Source organism: Hyperolius riggenbachi, chromosome 10 (genome assembly GCF_040937935.1).
Source record: "Hyperolius riggenbachi isolate aHypRig1 chromosome 10, aHypRig1.pri, whole genome shotgun sequence".
Taxonomy (NCBI): Eukaryota; Metazoa; Chordata; class Amphibia; order Anura; family Hyperoliidae; genus Hyperolius; species Hyperolius riggenbachi.
Window position 1 is genome coordinate 69510480 of NC_090655.1, and position 19401 is coordinate 69529880.

Here is a 19401-nt window from a genome sequence, read left to right on the forward strand (position 1 = left end):
CTGATTGAGAACCTCTGGTGGGACTTAAAGAAACCAGTTGCAGCACGCAAGCCTAAGAATGTGACTGAACTGGAGGCTTTTGCCCATGAAGAATAGGCTAAGATACCCGTAGATTGCTGCAAGACACTTGTGTCAAGCTATGCTTCACGTTTAAAAGCTGTTATAACTGGAAAAGGATGTTGTACTAAGTACTAAGAATGAATGTCACTTGGGGGTTGAATAAAACTGATAATCATGTGAGCACAGAAAAGACATTTGTGGTTATTTCATTATAAATGTTATGTTATATTTGTCTGACTTACAAGTGCCTCTTTGATTTAATTGTAAACAAGATGATTAAAATGATCAAAATCAATGTCAAACTGGCCAAAACACTCAATTTCAGTGGGGGTTGAATAATTTTGAACACAACTGTAGCACCAAGCCTACTTAAAGCTTTCCTGTGTTCCTTCTAAAACTAAGTAGAGGTCATAGAACCTATGTGCAGCTGTGCAAACACCTAAAGCAGTAGGATAGTGATAAACTGCTCAACAGGTCATTATTTCATTGTGTGAGAGTAGAATGAGCAAATGTAATAAAACAATGAAACTGTGATATTAAATATAATGTCAGTGTGACATTACAGTATACAGTATTTAGGGTATTCTTCAGCATATGAGACACACTTTTTCTTCCCAAAAAGTAGGGAGGAAAAAGTCTCTGCATCTTATACGCCAAATACAGGTACTGACTCATGAACGCCTGCCAATACGAACCGCCGACCTGCTGCGATGTCAGGGAATCCCTGTATTGTCTCCTGTTTGCCCCCCCATGAGTCCAATTCTGCCCCATGTATAACTATCAGAAGCAGCAGCATGGCTCACCTAATCCACGGCTCCAGCGATGATCAGAGATCTTTCCTCTCCTTCACGGCTCCCCTAGTGCTGATTTCTGATGATGCAATCAGCAGAAGCCAGCACTAGGGGGACAGTGAAGGAGAGTGAAGCTTCAGACACAGATTTTCAACCTTAAAAATGAAAATAAGAATCAGGGTCTTCAGGAGAGCTCTATTTAGGACTAGTGCTACAAATACAACTATTTATCTTATACATTTATTTCCACCTCAGGTTTGCTTGGTGCCCCTTTCATACATAATGCATCCATCACAGCTCCCCCCTCACAGTGGCCATTAGTCTATTGGAGATTGTTCAGGTGGGGGTGCGGCACGCAAAAAAACAAACACATCAGGAAAACATTGGTTCTCAAAAGAGCTGTTGAGGGGGGCTATTTTAGCAATAACAATCAGCCAGGAGCAAGCCAAGCCTAACTAATCTTTACCTAAGAGAAAAAATCTGCAGCAGCTCTCCCTAGTCTGTCTCTACTAGCAGGCACACGAGTGAGTGTCATGGCCAGCGAGCCTGCCTTATATAAGGAGAGTGTGGGGCTCCAGGGCTAATGTAGCCTGAATGGCTACAATGTGCCTGCTGACTGTGATGCAGAGGGTCAAAGTTGACCCTCATAGTGCATTATGGGGCGAATCGAACTTCCGAAAAAGTTCACCTGGTGCAGGCGAACGCGAACCCCCAAAGTTCGCCTGGAACCGTTCGCCGGCGCACCGTTCACTACATCTCTAATTGCCACTATGCAATGCACCTATAGTGAGTGCTAGGTGTGTAATGTTGGGGATACACGGTATGTTTCTGTACCGTGTATCGACCAGCTGATCCGGCCAGCTGATAATCTTCAGCTGGCCCGATCAAGCCGCTCGACCCCCGTCCGCTCAATTCCCGCCGGCTGACAATGGCAGGGAATAGAGCAGCTGATAAGGAGCGCCGGCGGGGACGAGCGGGGTCGATCCGCTCGCACGCGCGGACAAGCGGGGATGTGGCTGGGGTCGATCCGGCGGCTAATCGAGCCGCCGGTCGACCCATGTATTCCCAGCATAATATAGTCCAGTTACTGAACTATACACATCAATGCAGATAAATCATTCAGGTATAAGTTTTGTTTGAAAGCGCTGCCATGTCTCCCGCTGTGCAAATTGAACATACGTATACTAGTGGCTAGCTTCATTCATTGCTTCAAATCTACTGTCAAAATTTTAAGATTAGAATAAGTACATAATTTGCATCTGTTTTACATTCAAGGCATGTATTTAGCCCCAGGAGGGCTCTGCATTGCCTCTGTTGGTTTGCATTTCAGGTGCGGCCTTGAGTGCTGTCATTTGTCTGTCTGCTTGATGAAATGTGTTTATGATTCGCAGCACGAGGAATATTATGTTTTTATTGCTAGACTAGTGTTAGGTCTTCCCCGAGGGGGTCCGTTACCGGGGAAGTCTATTAGTTAATAATCTGTGCACACATTGTCACTGAAGCTAATATCCCCCTTTGCCTGTAGTGAGTGCTAGTTGTTACATAGTCCAGTTCCTGGAGCTCTGCACATCAATGCAGATAAATCATTCAGGTACCTGTATAAGTTTTGTTTGAAATGTCTCCCGCTGTGCACCTATAGATGTGTTCATTACCAGCATAGCACCAATAAAAAGCTAGTGATAAGATGGATAAAGGGGGGCCCTTAGTCCACCCTTCTAGTCTGGACTCCAGGGTCCTTGGTGCAGCTGTAACCTCTGCATCCCCTATTGCTACATCACTGATGGCAGCTTCTGTATCCTTCTCACTTCAGGTGTCCTTTAAATCAGTGTTTCTCAACATTTTATCGGTATGTACCCCTTTTAAAACCCTGTACTCACCAAGTACCCCCTAGCATAGTAAACATTATCACAAAGTACCCCTTGACAAATATATATTTAATTGTAGTACATTATAATTGGTTCTAAACCATTTCCAAGCCTTTACTATTGCTTTTAATTAGCTAAAATACTAATTTGGGGTTGTTTAAAATAAGATTTATAATTTTCTAAAACTCTAAATGTGTTGTTCTTGGCTAAGTATATCAAGCCTGAGTACCCCCTAGAACCATTAGAAGTACCCCCTGGGGTACGCGTACCACACGTTGAGAACCTAGGCTTTAAATCATCTGCCATGTCTGTAAATTATAGCTGCTTGCAGATTAAAATGTACAAGTAATATTTAAAGAGAACTTGAGGTGGCTTCCTAAGAATGAAATCCGCACACAGAGGCTGGGTCTGCCTATACTGCCCAGCCTCTATTGCTATCTCAATCCCCCCTAAGTTCCCCCTGCGCTCTGCTAGCCCCCATAAATCACAGCCGCACTGTTGACATGCAGCGTGTCGCAGCGGGCTGTGTTTACCTCTGTACTGTCACTCTGCATGCTCCCCCACCTCCTGCATAGCTCCGGTCCCTTCCCTCCCCGCTGATTGGTGGGAAGGGAAGCAGGCGGGGACCGGAGCTGTGCAGGAGGCGGGGGAGGGGCAAGAGTGACACTACAAAGGTAAACACAGCCCGCTGCGGTTCGACAGCGCGGCTGTGATTTATGGGGCAACAGAGGCTGGGCAGTATAGGCAGACCCAGCCTCTGTTTGCGGATTTCATTCTTAGGAAGCCACCTCGGGTTCTCTTTAATAGCAAATTATTTTTAAAAAAGCACTAATCTATGTAACACAGATCTTCTAGTTATTTTTATAATGGATCTGAACTTTGAACTTCCTCTCTGCTCTAAAAGATAAGCAACAGCATATTTACCTTTAACCATTTCCCGACCGCCGTATAGACAATTGGCGGCCGGGAAGTGGACCCCGCAAGGACCGCCGTATTGACAAATGGCGGCGGTCCTTTTACGGGCATGGGCGGCGCGATCGCGTCATTCGTGACGCGATCGGCCGCCGGGGACTGGCTCCACCCACCTCGCGCTGTAACCCGCCGGCCGTTCGGAACTGCCGGCGGGTTACTAGCACCCGGATCGCAGCATACAAAGTGTATTATACAGGCTGCCTCCTGCCCTCCTGCGCAGTCCGCTCCGGCCCACGTGGCGGTGATTGACAGCGCCGCTCGCGCAGGCGCAGTACAGAGCGACCTGGAGGTCGCTCTGACGTCATCGCCGGGGACCGGGACGGAGCTACGGCGAACTGCTGCACGCAGAGGTGCGGCGAGGGAGGTCCTGGGAGCTTGGGGCTGGAGGAAGCCCCCGGTAAGTAGCCTTTATTTTCTTTAGAATGCCCGGATAACTCCTTTAAGGGGAAACATTTCTTTGTTACAGCTGATACAAATCCTCCAATAAATCTGCAGTGTGTCTACTTCCTGCATTCATGGAAGCAGACAAAGGGTTGACATCCTGTGTTTACCTATTAGCTATGTCTGCCGAGGACTGCCGAATTCCCGTGCTGACACAGCTGAGAGATGAATTTACACTTGTGATTACTGACAGATGAGGGGGAGTTAGACAGACTCTTCTCTGTAAAAACACACAGGGTGCATTTCTCTCTATTTTTTTATTATGAATGTCCTGTGCAAGAGTTCAGGTTCCCTTGGTAGCAGGAAAAAAGGGAGCCAGCGTCTGGTGGACCATTTGGGCGCCGCCATAGACACTAATGCAATTATCACTAATACGGCACCCAAAGCAGAGAAAAAGGCGTGGGATAAATATCATTTTCAACATTAGAACATGTTTTTGAAATATGTCATCTTTTAGAAATTTGCAACGTCATCGTGTTTGTCATATTATTTTCTTTGTATGTACAGATTATACGTTCTCAAATATATTATCGTTTCTATGTGTGTAAGGGTGTTTATGCAGGAGAAGTGGTTAGGGTTAGGCACCACCAGGGGGGTGGTTAGGGTTAGGCACCATCGGGGGGGGGGGGGGGGTTAGGGCTAGGCACCACCAGGGGCGGTGGTTTGAGTTAGGTACCACCAGTGGGATTGGTTAGGGTTAGGCACCACCAGGGGGGGTGGTTAGGCATTGCCAGGGGTAGAACTAGATTTAAATTACTTCATAGCTTATGATTAGGAAGGAGGATAGGGTAATGACAGCATAAGTGTAGTGTCCTGTCAGGTCATTGTAGCCAATTAGATAGATGTGGGGTAGTTAGATCATATTATCACATATAGGGATGAGTAAAGGGAGAATGTTTGTGCAGTTGGATATGGGATTGATCACGTAGAGGGGTAGTGCTCTAGGTCAGGGCTGTAGGGCCAGATAGGGCCATCTAGTATTAAATATGTATTTATATGCATTTGGTTCTTGAGGCGACACATGAGCCCTAGTAGTAATATGAATACTAATTAGAGGGTTTAAGCGTATATATTATTAAATACAGTATTTATCACTATGAATTAGTAAATGGTAATTTAAAAGTTAGCATGGATGAGATGGGGCACGTTTTTCACCTTTGGAATAATAATGTTCCTATTGCTATGGTTGTCGATATATCAAAGAGGGGTAATAGACTGGTTGGGCCAAGTGCAATATTGATTATGAATTACAGGAGGCAAGATATATGGGTAATGTGAGTGGCGGATAGTTTCTATTGTATGCCCTACAGAGATGAGTACACCCATACCACCATATATAGGTTAATCAAGTTATTGTTATATGGAAATATTTTTTATATATATATATATATTCTATTTTTCGATACTGTATTTATATTTTGATTTTATTGATCTCACCTCTGGGTCTGGCAAATGATTAATGGCAGTCAAGCATGTGGTTTATGTAGGCCACATGATCAAGTTATGTGGGCTGCTGCTAGTCTGGGTGGATGGGTACCTGTACAGAGCGGCAGGAATATGTAATACTTAAAAGATGTCTGCAATAAGATGCCATGATGCCAGAGCCCGCTGGTGAGATGTGATGAACAGCCGCGAGAACACCGGCGCCCTTCAGGAAATAATTTGCATAGAGCCGGGATATAGCGTCACCACACCCGACCAATGGCATGCCCCTGATGAGTCGTATGACGAAACCGGTAGGGCGGGGCCTCAGGCACGGTGTGTGGAGATGCTAAAGGAGGAAGGTGGCGGTGAGGACGTCCTGATTTTATATGCGCATTGATTCTGATACATTGTGAGTGCACTATTATGTTGGTTTTAAACTATTAAAACGGAGTTACGCTATGTTAGCTATGTCTCTTGAGTTTTAAGGTCCTGCTCTGTTCATCAAAGTGTATGAAAAAGCGATCACAGCTGGTCAGCACAGGATCAGCCATTATAGTTGGTGAGCGAGCATTCTGTTGGTGAGCGAGCATTCTGTTTCATTTGTCACTGAGGTGAGGACACCTGTGCGATTCACACATGGAGCATGAGTGGTGGATGGGCTGATGAGTTTAAACTGGATTACGCTATGTTATTCCTGTGTTTCTGAGTGCCACTTAGGAAGAAGGGGACCTGAATACAAGGAGCTGCAATTCAGATATGCCTTATTTGCTGATCTGTGAATTAATCAGCTATTTCTGCTGGGAAGAGTATTTCAGCTAAGTCTCATATTGAATGGGAAGGTCATTGTGGCTGTAAGGAATAAGTGGACTGCTTTGGAGTATATGGTGCTTATGGACTTTGTAATTCACGATAGGATACTGTTTACATTTCCCACAGGAGTACTACCAGTATCTATTGCTGTGTACAGTATGTGGATCTATACTTTTTTCCTTCTACAGGAGGATTATTAATGTTTAATGCTGTGCATTAGTATTGCAATAGTGCTGTGCATCTGTGTTTGATATTTCTGGCCTACAATCAGGCCTTAATTCCAGGAGGGCCAATTTTTCACTGTTAATTTTAATGTATTTTCTGTGCATTAGTGCATGTGTATGTGATGTTGAGCACTTCACCTTATTTTATATATACATTACCAGGGGGTGGTTAGGGTTAGGATCCACCAGGGGAGGTGGTTAGGCACCACCAGGGGGTGGTTAGGATTAGGCATTACCAGGGAGGTGGTTAGGATTAGGCATTACCAGGGAGGTGGTTAGGGTTAGGCACCACCAGGGGGGTGGTTAGGATTAGGTACCACCAGGGGGTGGTTAGGGTTAGGCACCATCGGGGGGTGGTTAGGATTAGGTACCACCAGGAGGTGGTTAGGGTTAGGCACCGCCGGGGGTTTGGTTAGGGTTAGGTACCACCAAAAGGGGTGGTTAGGGTTAGGCACCCCCTGTGTGTGAGAGTAGGGTAAGGTTAAGCTATATTCTTGAAAAATGTAACGGTTTTTAAAATAAATATCTTTTCATTTTAATCACTTGATGATCCAGCCTTTACCCCCCCCCCCCCCCCCTTAAGGACCAGCACTGTTTTCGCTGATCTGTGCTGGGTGGGCTCTACAGCCCCCAGCACAGATCAAACACCAGGCAGAGCGACCAGATCTCCCCCTTTTTTCCCCACTAGGGGGATGATGTGCTGGGGGGGTCTGATCGCTCCTGCCTGCGTGTGGATGGCGGGGGGGGGGTGCACCTCAAATCCCCCTCCACCGCAGGATTCCCCCTCTCCCTCTCCTCCCTCCCTTCCCCGGAGATCGGAGGCTGCACAGGAACAGATCTGTCCTGTGCAGCCTCTAACAGGCTCCTGCCTGTCATGTTACAGCGATCCCCAACCGATTATTTCCGCTTGTGTTTACATTTAGCCTGCGAGCCGCGATCGGCGTCCTGCAGGCTATTCACAGAGCCCCCCGCCGTGAATTGACAGGAAGCAGCCGCTCGCGCAAACGGCTGCTTCCTGATTAATTAGCCTGCAGCCGGCGACGCAGATATGCGTCGCTGGTCCTGCAGCTGCCACTTTGCCGACGCGCGTTATGAGTGCGCGGTCGGCAAGTGATTAATGTCATGTCTGTTTTAAAACAGTATTTATTGTTAACCAATTTCATCAAAGATGTTCACCTGAGATTTTGTTGCGCCAATTTGTTATCTAGCTGCACCCTTTTTTCTGCATGCCCTTTTTTCATGCACACGTCCACTTTAATTGTAAACTCTGTCTTTTAAAGGACAATTACAATTTCTCCTTGTTGGATGTCCATCTGATTGGCCACAGTATGGGAGCGCATGTTGCTGCAGAGGCTGGAGGAAGACAGAGGGGAATTGAAAGAATCACAGGTGGGTGCCACAGAGATGTCGACATAGGGATGGAAGACCAACTGTTTTCAGTGTATTGACGTGGTTTGAATTTGCTTGCTACAGTAAAATCACTGCTAAGTGTCAATCAAAAACAAAACTCTATTTTCCTGGAATCAGCTTACAACCTCTTCTGGAATCCTCAGCCCCCTGCTCTTGTAATCAGCTCACGAATTCTCCCAGAATTGTCTCCCCTCTGCTCCTGTAATCAGGGCCGTGCATAGGGTCCTTAAGTGGGGGGTGCTCAAATTAAAAAATTGGCCTCACAACGCACCCCCGCCCCATTTCTGGCTAGGGGGTACTGGTTGTCATGTGGGTGCTGAATGCAGACGTTGTGGTGTTGATTGCAAGTACTTAGTGCCATTTGAGATCTGGGTGCATGTATTGGATGTCATGTGGGTGCTGGGTGCAGGTACTGGGTGTGCCATGGGTGTGAATACTTGGTGCCATGCCTGTACTGGGTACTGGCTATGGGTGGGCTTTGGGCATCACATGGATTTTGAATGCAGATACTTTGGGTGTGGGTACTGGTTAAGTGGGTGCTTGGTACAGATAGTGGGGGCCATGTGGAGGCCTGGGTGCAGGTGTGGGTACTGGGTTCAATGTCAGGCCTGGGTGCAGGTACTCGGTGTCATGTGAGCGTGAGTACTGGGTGTCAGCTATGGGGGGAAGGGGTGGATGTTGGGAGAAGTAGAGGTCAGTGTGGGTGCTGCAGGACGGGGAAGTAAGGGGGTGCTGGGGGAGGGAGAGGTCAGTTTAGGTGCTGGAGGAGGTCACTATGGGTGCTGCTGGGGACAGGAAGGGTGCTGCTGTGGAGAGAAAAGTCAATGTAGGTGCTGGGGGAGGGAGGGGTCAGTATGGGTGCTGGAGGAGGCAGGATCACTGCAATGCTAATGCTGGGGAGGGAGAGGTCAGTATGGGTCCTAAGGTGGAAGGAGAGGTCCCTGGGGTGCAAGGTTGAAGGAGAGGTCACTGTGGATGCTGGAGGAGGGACAGGTCACTGCTCCCACACAGCTGTGGGGATGGTTACACACAGGATTCCTGTATAGCAAGTCTTTACTCCAAAGGGTCCCAGATGGGGAGGAGCTTCCTGCTGGTGTGGGTGGGGATTCCCATGGGAAGGGGCGGGCTTATCATGGCCAAAGGTGGATCTTATTTTTACAGTCAAAGGGTTTTTTATGGGGATTTAAAGAGGAGGGGGTGCTTGGGCTCACTCCCCTCCCTGAGTCCCTCCCTTCCTCCTTCCCTATACAGAGTCTTGAACGGAGTGTAAATGAGAGGTTACTCACCCAGCTCTCTGCATTCCACTGAAGAGATCTCCCTTCAGCCGGGGCATCTCTAGCTACTTAATACTTGAAGGCACCTCAAGCTACTTAAAGTGAACCTTGAGCCAAAAAAAAAAAAAAAAGTTTTACTCACCTGGGGCTTCCCTCAGCCCCCTGCAGCTGATCGGTGCCCTTGCCGTGTCCCTCCGATCCTCCTGTCCCCGCCGGCGGCTACTTCCGGTTTCTTTTGGCTGGGTACGTGAGTGGTTCTTCGCGTACCCAGCCACAATATCGCCCCCTATGCTGCTATTGCGGCAAGGAAGGCCGCAATAGCAGCATAGGAAATTTTTCCTATTAAAATAATACCAGTTGCCTGACTCTCCTGCTGATCCTGTGCCTCTTAGGCCCCTTTTACACTTAAGTTGCTCTCAGTTATAACTGAAAGAAAACTGATTTTCAAAGTAAGTCCCATGTTTTCCAATGGCACCTTTCACACTTAACGCGTTTTTAATGAAAACTTCTTCCCAATGCACTGCTATGGAAAAAACGCATACTAACGCGTACTAATGCACACTAACGCATACCAACTGATTAAGTGTAAACGGGGCCTAATACTTTCAGCCACAGCCCCTGAACAAGCGTGCAGATCAGATGCTCTGACTGAAGTCAGACTGGATTAGCTGCATGCTTGTTTCAGGTCTGCGATTCAGTCACTACTGCAGCTAAAGAGATCAGCAGGACTGCCAGGCAACTGGTATTGTTTAAAAGGAAACATCCATATCCCTCTCAGTTTAGGTTCCCATTAAAGGGGCACTAGGGCGAAACATTTTAAAATTTAAAATGTGTGCAAACAAACAAATAAGTAGAGATGGCCCGAACGGTTCGCCGGTGAACGGTTCCAGGTGAACTTGGGGTGGTTCGCGATCGCATGCGAACGCAAACTTTCGGTTCACCCCCATAGTACACCATTAGGGTCAACTTTGACCCTCTACTTCACAGTCAGCAGGACCGTTGTGCCAATCAGGCTACACTATCTCCTGCAGCCACCCCACCCCTTATAAAAGGCAGGCAGCGCCGGCCATTATAGTCGTTCGTGTCTCTGTAGTAATTAGTGAAGGGAAAGCTGCTGGCAGACTCTCATAGGGAAAGATTAGTTAGGCTCTTGTAAGCTTGTTAGCTTGCTCCTGGCTGCTTGTTATTCCTAAAATAGCACCCCACAACAGCTTTTTTGAGAGCTAATCTCCTCCTCCTCCTCCTCCTCCTCCTCCCAGAAAGGTTGCTGGTTCAAGCCCAGAGAGAGAAAGAGATGATTCTACATGGCTATCTGGGGTTCTCTTTGGACAACTGTTGAATACAAAAGGCAAGGCTGTCCCTGGGTGGGCTTGAACCACCAACCTTTCGGTTAACAGCTGAATGCGCTAACCAATTGTGCCACAGAGACTGTGCATGCAGTTGCTGTTGTATTATTTTATGGAGATGTATGTGTGTCTTTTGGAGGGAGGAAGTAAGTCTGCTCCAAGAAGTTTCAGCATCTAGTGTTAGTGGTATAGTGGTGAGCATAGCTACCTTCCAAGCAGCTGACCTGGGTTTGATTCCTGGCCAATGTATGTGAGCTGGCTTTTGACATCCTACAAATCCCTAAGCAAGCTCATTTTTCTCTTGGGTATATCACAATGGTACATGCTAGGCTGGCTTCAGCATGTAGCGTTAGTGGTACAGTGGTGAGCATAGCTGCCTTCCAAGCAGTTGACCTGGGTTCGATTCCTGGCCAATGTATATGAGGTTGCTTTTGACATCCTACAAATTCCTAAGCAAGCTACTTTTTCTCTTGGGTATATCACAATGGTACATGCTAGGCTGGCTTCAGCATGTAGTGTTGGTGGTATAGTGGTGAGCATAGCTGCCTTCAAAGCAGTTGACCTGGGTTTGATTCCTGACCAATGTATGTAAGCTGGCTTTTCACATCCTACAAATCCCTAAGCAAGCTCAGTTTTCTCTTGGGTATATCACAATGGTACATGCTAGGCTGGCTTCAGCATGTAGTGTTGGTGGTAAAGTGGTTAGCATAGCTGCCTTCAAAGCAGTTAACCTGGGTTCGATTCCCGGCCAATGTATGTAAGCTGGCTTTTGACATCCTACAAATCCCTGGAAGACAAGACAAGACATGAGAGGAGGGAGGAAGTTTAGGCCTGCAATTTAGCAATTAATGTGATTTCTGCCCTTAAAACACTGCTTTGCGTCAAAACAAAATTTATTTCTGGGACTTTTGACATCTATCCCACTCAACCATGACTCTCTCCAGGTGTTAGACCCCTTAAAACATCTTTTCCATCACTTTTCTGGCCAGCATAATTTTTCAAGTTCGCCGCCCCATTGAAGTCTATGGCTGTTCGTGAAAGTTCGTGTGAACCAAACTTTCGCGGTTTGCAAACCTAAAATCGGAGGTTCGGGCCATCTCTGCAAATAAGAAGTATGTTTTTTCCACAGTAAAATGGGCCCTAAATTACTTTTCTCATATGCTGGTGTCACTTACAGTCGGTAGTAGAAATTTGACAGAAGCGACAGGTTTGGGACTAGTCCATCTCTTCATGGGGAATTCTTGATATGGCTTGATAATATATCTACTTGGAGAAAACTCCGGAGAAACAATAACAGGATATGGCCCAAAAAGCAAGCAAATAGGATTTTTGTGTGATGGACAGCATACAGAAGGCTGCATAAACATTAGAACATGAAATTGAGAAAGGGTGTCGCTACATGTAAACTCAGCCCACTAGCACACCATTGCATTCCAGCGGCCCTGGAGGTGTGTTTATCTGTCAAGGACAGTAAAGGGACAGTGTAACGATTGGTGTAGCACGCAGACGTCTGATTATTGTGTGATCTGCAGAATCACCAATAATACAGACTCTATACTCAATTATATAGTGATCTGCAGTATCACCAATAATACAAGTATAGAAGGCTGAGAAACAGAGGTGTAAAGTGTTTGGTGCAACAGTAGATAAATAATAGATCTCACCAGAGGAGCTGGTAAGGTACTATCATTCACAGGAGCTGTATAACTTAAAGTAAACCTCACCAGAGGAGCTGGTGGGTATTTAGTCAAAAGAGCACCTCACCAGTGGCAAGGGCCCACTGGTGAGTCGAGAGGTCAGACAGGCAAGGTTTGGCAACTGAGAGGCAAATACAGTAAAGAAACGTGAGGCAGAAGAATAGTGAGTTATCAGGCAGAGGTTCAGCAACTAAGGTCAGATAGGCAGAAGTACAGAATCGATAAGCAATAGCAAGGTCAGAGTATAGCCAGAATCATACACAGGTAATCAGTAATACAATATAACAATAGTCCTAGTCTTGTGTGAAATCCCTGGTTTCCTCCCAGATCAAAGCACACCGGATACTAGTCTAAGGTCTGAGCACTAACACGAGTGTATTCGCAACAGCAGACTAGTTGCGAATGATCAGTGAAGGCTTAAGAAGCAGAGGAGAGCCCACAGCCGCGCCCCTCACCAATCAGCCAATCCGAGCGGCGTGAGTCACCTCTGACGTCAGCCGACCGGCAGGTCAGCTGACGCGCCTTCCTCCAGCATAAAGGTCCTGTCTCCGCGCGTGCCCGCGCGAGACAGCGACCCTATAAACAAGAGACAGCACCGTTCCCGGCGAGCTAGATGCCGGCGGAACGGATAAAGCCTGAGGACAGGGAACAAAGGCGGCTGCGGATATACCCTGCGTGTCCGCAGCCGCTATATTTGCAGATGTTACAGACAGTTTGCATATTCAGAAGTGATGCATCGTGGGAGACATCATATGCTCACTCCCACCTGAGTAATTGCAAATACCTTCTGTTTTAAGAAGGCAAACTTCTGTTTTGCATAGCATTTCAGTAAGAGGGTTTTTTGGTCCATTGTAGCAAGGGCTGAGCTCCGGATCAAATTTGGATGAAATCCGAATGAGTTCCATTCGGATTTTATACTCTAATTAGTGCAGCTGAGTGGGTGTGTGCAGGGGTTAAACTTACCCAGCAGCCTTCATCTTTAACCCATCCCACAGCGCGTCCCAAGCCGCGTCACGTGACTACTATGCTTTCTTCTTCAACCCGGAAGGAGGAAGTGTTTGTAGTCACATGACTGCAGCGTGGGATGCGCCGTGGGATGGGTTAAAGAAGAAGTAGTGCTGGGTAAGTTTAACCCCCCGCACACACCCACTCAGCTGCCCTAATTAGAGGATGAAATCCAAATGGAACTCATTTGGATTTAATCCGAATTTGACCCGGAGCTCATCCCTGAGCCCCTTACACACTCCTAGGAGTTCTGGTTCACCATGAGCTGGCTGGATAATCTGTAATTTGTCATGGAATGCCTGACTGGAAATGTGTCAGGTGTGTGGCAGGAGGAATGGGGGTGAAGCAAAGGCATACTGTGATGATTTTCTCAGCTGCCTGTGCAGGCAGGCAGCTTTTTGACCATTGTGTAGGGTTGCATGCTGCAGGACTCTGGAAAGAAGAGCTTCTGTCAGTTTTGCAGCTTGTGCTCGCAGAGGAATTTGCATACGTTGTCATGCAAATTGCCTGGCCACATTCATTGGAGGCGTGTACTATAAGTACTATGTCTTTCCCACAATGCTTCGCTGGTCATAAGGATTTTGTCCTATGTAACACTCTTGGTGGGGTGTCAGCCTTACTCTCTGTTTGAAGATCAGCTTAGAGTAATTCCTGAATCTGCGCTAGGCAGGTTTTCCCTAGTGCAGTTAGGATTGTTTATCTGTTTGTTTGTTCTGTTGCTATTGTCCTGTCCCAGCGGTGGTCGACAGGAAATGGTTCTGATCTCTGTTCTTGGAGTATAGCTGGTGCAGCGGTTGCTACCAGCTATCTCTTCTGTTCTGTCTCCTGGGATCGCGCTAGCCACTTTTCGCTAGCGCTGTGGATCCTTCTGTTCTGTCTCCTGGGATCGCGCTAGCCACTTTTCGCTAGCGCTGTGGATCCTTCTGTTCTGTCTCCTGGGATCGCGCTAGCCACTTTTCGCTAGCGCTGGGGATCCTTCTGTTCTGTCTCCTGGGATCGCGCTAGCCACTTTTCGCTAGTGCTGTGGATCCTTCTGTTCTGCTACTCCGTACCTGGGTCACGCTAGCCACTTTCGCTAGTGCTGTGGATCTTATCTCTCGCTTGTCCCTGTTTTTGTGTGTCTGTCTTGTCTGCTACGACCACTTGCTGGAGGCTCGGTGAGGTAACCGTTAAGCAAGCGTTTGCGTCCTCTGTTTCATGTTTGTCTGTCGATGGTTAGTTAGGCGTGCTTGTCTCTATTGTGCTTATCACGTGGAGACCGCGCATAACCGCGTGCACTGTTGCGAATGAGTGCAGTGTTCGCGGTTAGCTAGCGTTTGTTATTTTCCATATCTCCTCATTGTATTATTTGCTGTGCCTTTGCTACTCTCGTGCTCCGCCTTGCTGTAGCCTTGTGTCACGTCTGGCGATCACACCTCTCGCGATCGCGTTCCTATTTCATATCTGCTGTTGTGTGTGCACTGTCGCGGGGTGGCGACTAGGTTGGCGCACACACATACAACCTGTCCCTTTGCTTGTCTCATTTGCAATCGCCTCTCTTGCGATTGCGTTCTGCGCTTCATACAATTCCTGTCTGGCATTTGTGGAGGTACAGAGGATTGGTTCCTCTGCACTCCCCAGCGCCATCTGCCGACAGGAATTTTCCCTCTACGGGTGCGTAGCACCTTTTGCTGGGTGCCTGCAAATATACGCTTGTGGAGGATTTCCGCCGTGTCAGCGCACGTGTTGTGCGCTGATCACGGAGAAATTTCCACAATCGTTACAGTATGACCAGCCCAACCTAAAACCCCAGTGTAGACGGAAACTCCGATTTGTACGATTTTGTCGAGTTTGGGTCCTGTGTCTTTAAGAGCTTTAAAAGGCTTAATTCAGAGACCAAGGCGGAATTTCTTTCTGAATGTGTGAGGTTTTGTCTGAATCCCACCTTTTAGATTTCTGATCCATCCACGTCGGCTCTTCTGTTTGCCTATGTGCTCTTAAAAAACGATTTGTTCACCTGGGCATATGATGTGGTAAAAACCAATTCTTGGAGTGATAATCTGTATCAGTTTCTTGCAGTGATATTCTCTCACTGGTTTAAACTGCCTGGCTTACCACCTGCTCTGATTGATTGTGTAGCTGCTGATAAGTCAGCAGATCTTTCCCTTCCATGCAAAACCTTTCAGTATGACAATCAGTTCAATGTGTCAGTTGCCACTTCAGGTTTTAAAAAGCAGCCATCCAAAGCCTCTAAGTCTAAATGTAAAAGATCTAGGAAGGCTTCCCAGTGGAAAGATCCGTTGCCCATAGCAACCACAAATAAAGAGGTTATTTCTGTCAAGTCTGAAATGTGCAAAACCATTCAGTATAACAATGATGTTGATCTGTCTCCTGGTTTTTTGTCTCAATCCAGAGCTTATGTGGATCCTGCTATAGGTAGGATCGCACACTATATTAAAGCAGTTAAAAGATCTGTTCTTGTTCCTGAACTCCACCCATATGGAGATTATCTAGATACTGGCTTGTTTGAACCTCCATTTGCCTCATGGGATGTTGGGGCCTTATTGGAGGAATTCGATTTTGATTGGAAAGCCTTTTGCGATTTTTACATCGCAAAAAGCGAAGATGTCTTGAATGCTTGTCTCGATTCTATGTACCTTCTGATTGATTCCGATGAATGTGACAAGGATGATGTGGATCTGGTGATCTATGTATGGCAAACGATTTTGGATGAGTTGCACACACACCAACCAATTGATTCCAATAAAGAGACATTGTTGTCGGGTGATTGTTCCTGCCTTTCTGGGGTAAAGCATGAGAGTCTTGACTTTGCGCAATCTGAAATTAATGAGTGTGCCGCTGTGGTTGATTCCTGTGCGAATCCTGAAGTATTCGCTCCTGACAGTGTGCAGTCTGAATCTGTGCGATCTGATGCCTGTTTCTCGGATGTTCCTGCAGATTGTGATCGGCATGAGTCTGCCGGTTTCCTCAAGGATGTGTGGGATCCTTCTTCATTTAGAAACAGATCTTTGAGATCTTCTGTCTGTGACCCTGCTATGGGGAAAATTTCTCGACTATGCAGCGTCAAAAGTAAAATTAATATGCCTAATAAAGTTTATCCTCTTGATGTCGCTATTTCTTCTGCTAATGAGTCTCTGTCTCACCCTGTTCACACCTGTAAGGGCCCGTTGCCTGGTGACAGTTGCTCCAGTGTTTCTGTCCTGAACACCTTACAGTCTGCTCCGCAGATCGCGGAGGTTTGCGCTATGGAAGCGTCAGTTTCACAACCTAAAGTGATTTTTGATTCGCAGGTTTTGCGTTCTGACTCCTCGGATTCGACATTGTTAGCCGAATCTAAGAGTGAGACAGCGCTTCGGTTTTGCGAATCTGATGCTGAACCTTCTTTGCCTTGTTCAGAGATGTTTTCTCTGAACCTGCCCTGTACCATGAATGAAAACATGTTTTCCTTTCACACTGACGTTGGTGAGCCCCTTTCTTGCTCTGAGGGAAGTGCTGATTCTGCACCCTGTACCCTGGATGAGTCAATGTGGCCTTGCTTAGAATCCTCTGCAGTGTCCCTAGAGGCTCGTCTAGGTATTGCCACTATACTCACCTGTTTTTCTGCAGTTTTGGAGTTACAAGCTAGTTTGACTGCCACACAGAATTCTGGGTACAGTGAGAATGAAGTTAGGGAGTCAGTGTGTGTTCCAGTAAATATACCTGTACATTCCCCTCATGATGATGAGATCCAGTCTCAGGTTATGGTGGAACCATTCCTGGGACATCTGCCCTGTCCACAAAATAAAGTTCAAGCTTTGCCCTGTAACATGGATAATTCAGAATCCTTCTTAGGAAACTTGAAAAACGATGTTCCTGAGGTCCTGTCTGACCTCCTGGAGATCTCCGAGTTCCTCCCAAAGGGTGCAGAACTTGTAGGAGACATCTCCTGCCCCCCAAGTCCTTCTGAGGTGTTGCCCACTTCAGTAGGCATTGCTGCCTTGCTGGCTACCTTTTCAGCTCTGGTGGAGCTTCAGTCATGTGTAGTCAATGATGATATTGCAGTCACAGAAATTTCCGAATTTGAATCCGAGTCTTCTTTTGAAAGTCCAGTGCTTGAGACCATTGCTCGTGATGATTCTCTGCTCGGTCCTGGTTTTGGTTTCCTCGTGTCGGAACTCTGAGGTTGGCAGTTCCCCAACATGTCCTGAGGTTTCTCCTGTGCTGGTGTACCCCAATGTGCTCTGTGACCCAGAAAGCCCAAGTGTGCCTCGGTTACCAGCATACTCAGATGCTTCCCCGGTGGAGACATGTTCTGATTTAGCCTGACTGCTTGCATGCCCAGAAGTGGTCCCTGAAAGTCTTGATCTTGATGGGTGTCCTCGTAATTCTGAGTCTGGAATTGTCATTGGTTCCATAGGGGTTCTTGATAGTTCTCCATGTGAGCCTGGTGATTGTTCTGCCCTCTTGGGATCTCTGTGGAGCTTCAAAAGGTTCTAGGAGATTCCGGGAGAAATTTTGCTTGGTACTCTGGATAAGATCAACGGTGGCTTTTGTGTTGTAAGGGACACTCCGAACAGGTTTTGTGGCAGATTTGGTATTTTCGGACGCTCCTTGGAAGGTGGTGGGTATTGTCTGGAGGGTTTCGGTGGCTTCTTCTCTGGTATCCACAGTCCTGATGGGTGTTACACTGAGACTTGTAGTATTGATGGGCATGTTTCGGTGGCTTCTGCTTCCGATGAGGTCGGTTTCGGGTGGACTGACTCTGGAATTGGACCTTGTCGGGCTGTCCCGACCTTCATGAGTCTTCAGTTTGAGTCTGTTGCTAATAGCACTTTTGAGGGTCATCTGAAATTCGACCCTGGAGGGGGGGGGGGGTACTGTGATGATCTGCTCAGCTGCCTGTGCAGGCAGGCAGCTTTTTGACCATTGTGTAGGGTTGCATGCTGCAGGACTCTGGAAAGAAGAGCTTCTGTCAGTTTTGCAGCTTGTGCTCGCAGAGGAATTTGCATACGTTGTCATGCAAATTGCCTGGCCACATTCATTGGAGGCGTGTACTATAAGTACTATGTCTTTCCCACAATGCTTCGCTGGTCATAAGGATTTCGTCCTATGTAACACTCCTGGTGGGGTGTCAGCCTTACTCTCTGTTTGAAGATCAGCTTAGAGTAATTCCTGAATCTGCGCTAGGCAGGTTTTCCCTAGTGCAGTTAGGATTGTTTATCTGTTTGTTTGTTCTGTTGCTATTGTCCTGTCCCAGCGGTGGTCGACAGGAAATGGTTCTGATCTCTGTTCTTGGAGTATAGCTGGTGCAGCGGTTGCTACCAGCTATCTCTCCTGTTCTGTCTCCTGGGATCGCGCTAGCCACTTTTCGCTAGCGCTGTGGATCCTTCTGTTCTGTCTCCTGGGATCGCACTAGCCACTTTTCGCTAGCGCTGTGGATCCTTCTGTTCTGTCTCCTGGGATCGCGCTAGCCACTTTTCGCTAGCGCTGGGGATCCTTCTGTTCTGTCTCCTGGGATCGCGCTAGCCACTTTTCGCTAGTGCTGTGGATCCTTCTGTTCTGCTACTCTGTACCTGGGTCGCGCTAGCCACTTTTGCTAGTGCTGTGGATCCTATCTCTCGCTTGTCCCTGTTTTCGTGTGTCTGTCTTGTCTGCTACGACCGCTTGCTGGAGGCTCGGTGAGGTGACCGTTAAGCAAGCGTTTGCGTCCTCTGTTTCATGTTTGTCTGTCAATGGTTAGTTAGGCGTGCTTGTCTCTATTGTGCTTATCACGTGGAGACCGCGCATAACCGCGTGCACTGTTGCGAATGAGTGCGGTGTTCGCGGTTAGCTAGCGTTTGTTATTTTCCATATCTCCTCATTGTATTATTTGCTGTGCCTTTGCTACTCTCGTGCTCCGCCTTGCTGTAGCCTTGTGTCACGTCTGGCGATCGCACCTCTCGCGATTGCGTTCCTATTTCATATCTGCTGTTGTGTGTGCACTGTCGCGGGGTGGCGACTAGGTTGGCGCACACACATACAACCTGTCCCTTTGCTTGTCTCATTTGCAATCGCCTCTCTTGCGATTGCGTTCTGCGCTTCGTACAATTCCTGTCTGGCATT

At 47.3% G+C, this 19401-nt stretch overlaps 1 protein-coding gene across 2 annotated transcripts in view; it reads left to right on the forward strand.

Moving 5' to 3' along the window:
- Nucleotides 1-19401, forward strand: part of LOC137536219 (pancreatic lipase-related protein 2-like) — a 63732-nt gene that overhangs the window by 21456 nt on the left and 22875 nt on the right. For both annotated transcript variants that reach the window (XM_068258329.1, XM_068258330.1), the window contains exon 5: nt 7869-7977. In XM_068258329.1, coding sequence (XP_068114430.1) covers nt 7869-7977 — 109 coding nt within the window. The remainder of the gene's footprint in view (nt 1-7868; nt 7978-19401) is intronic.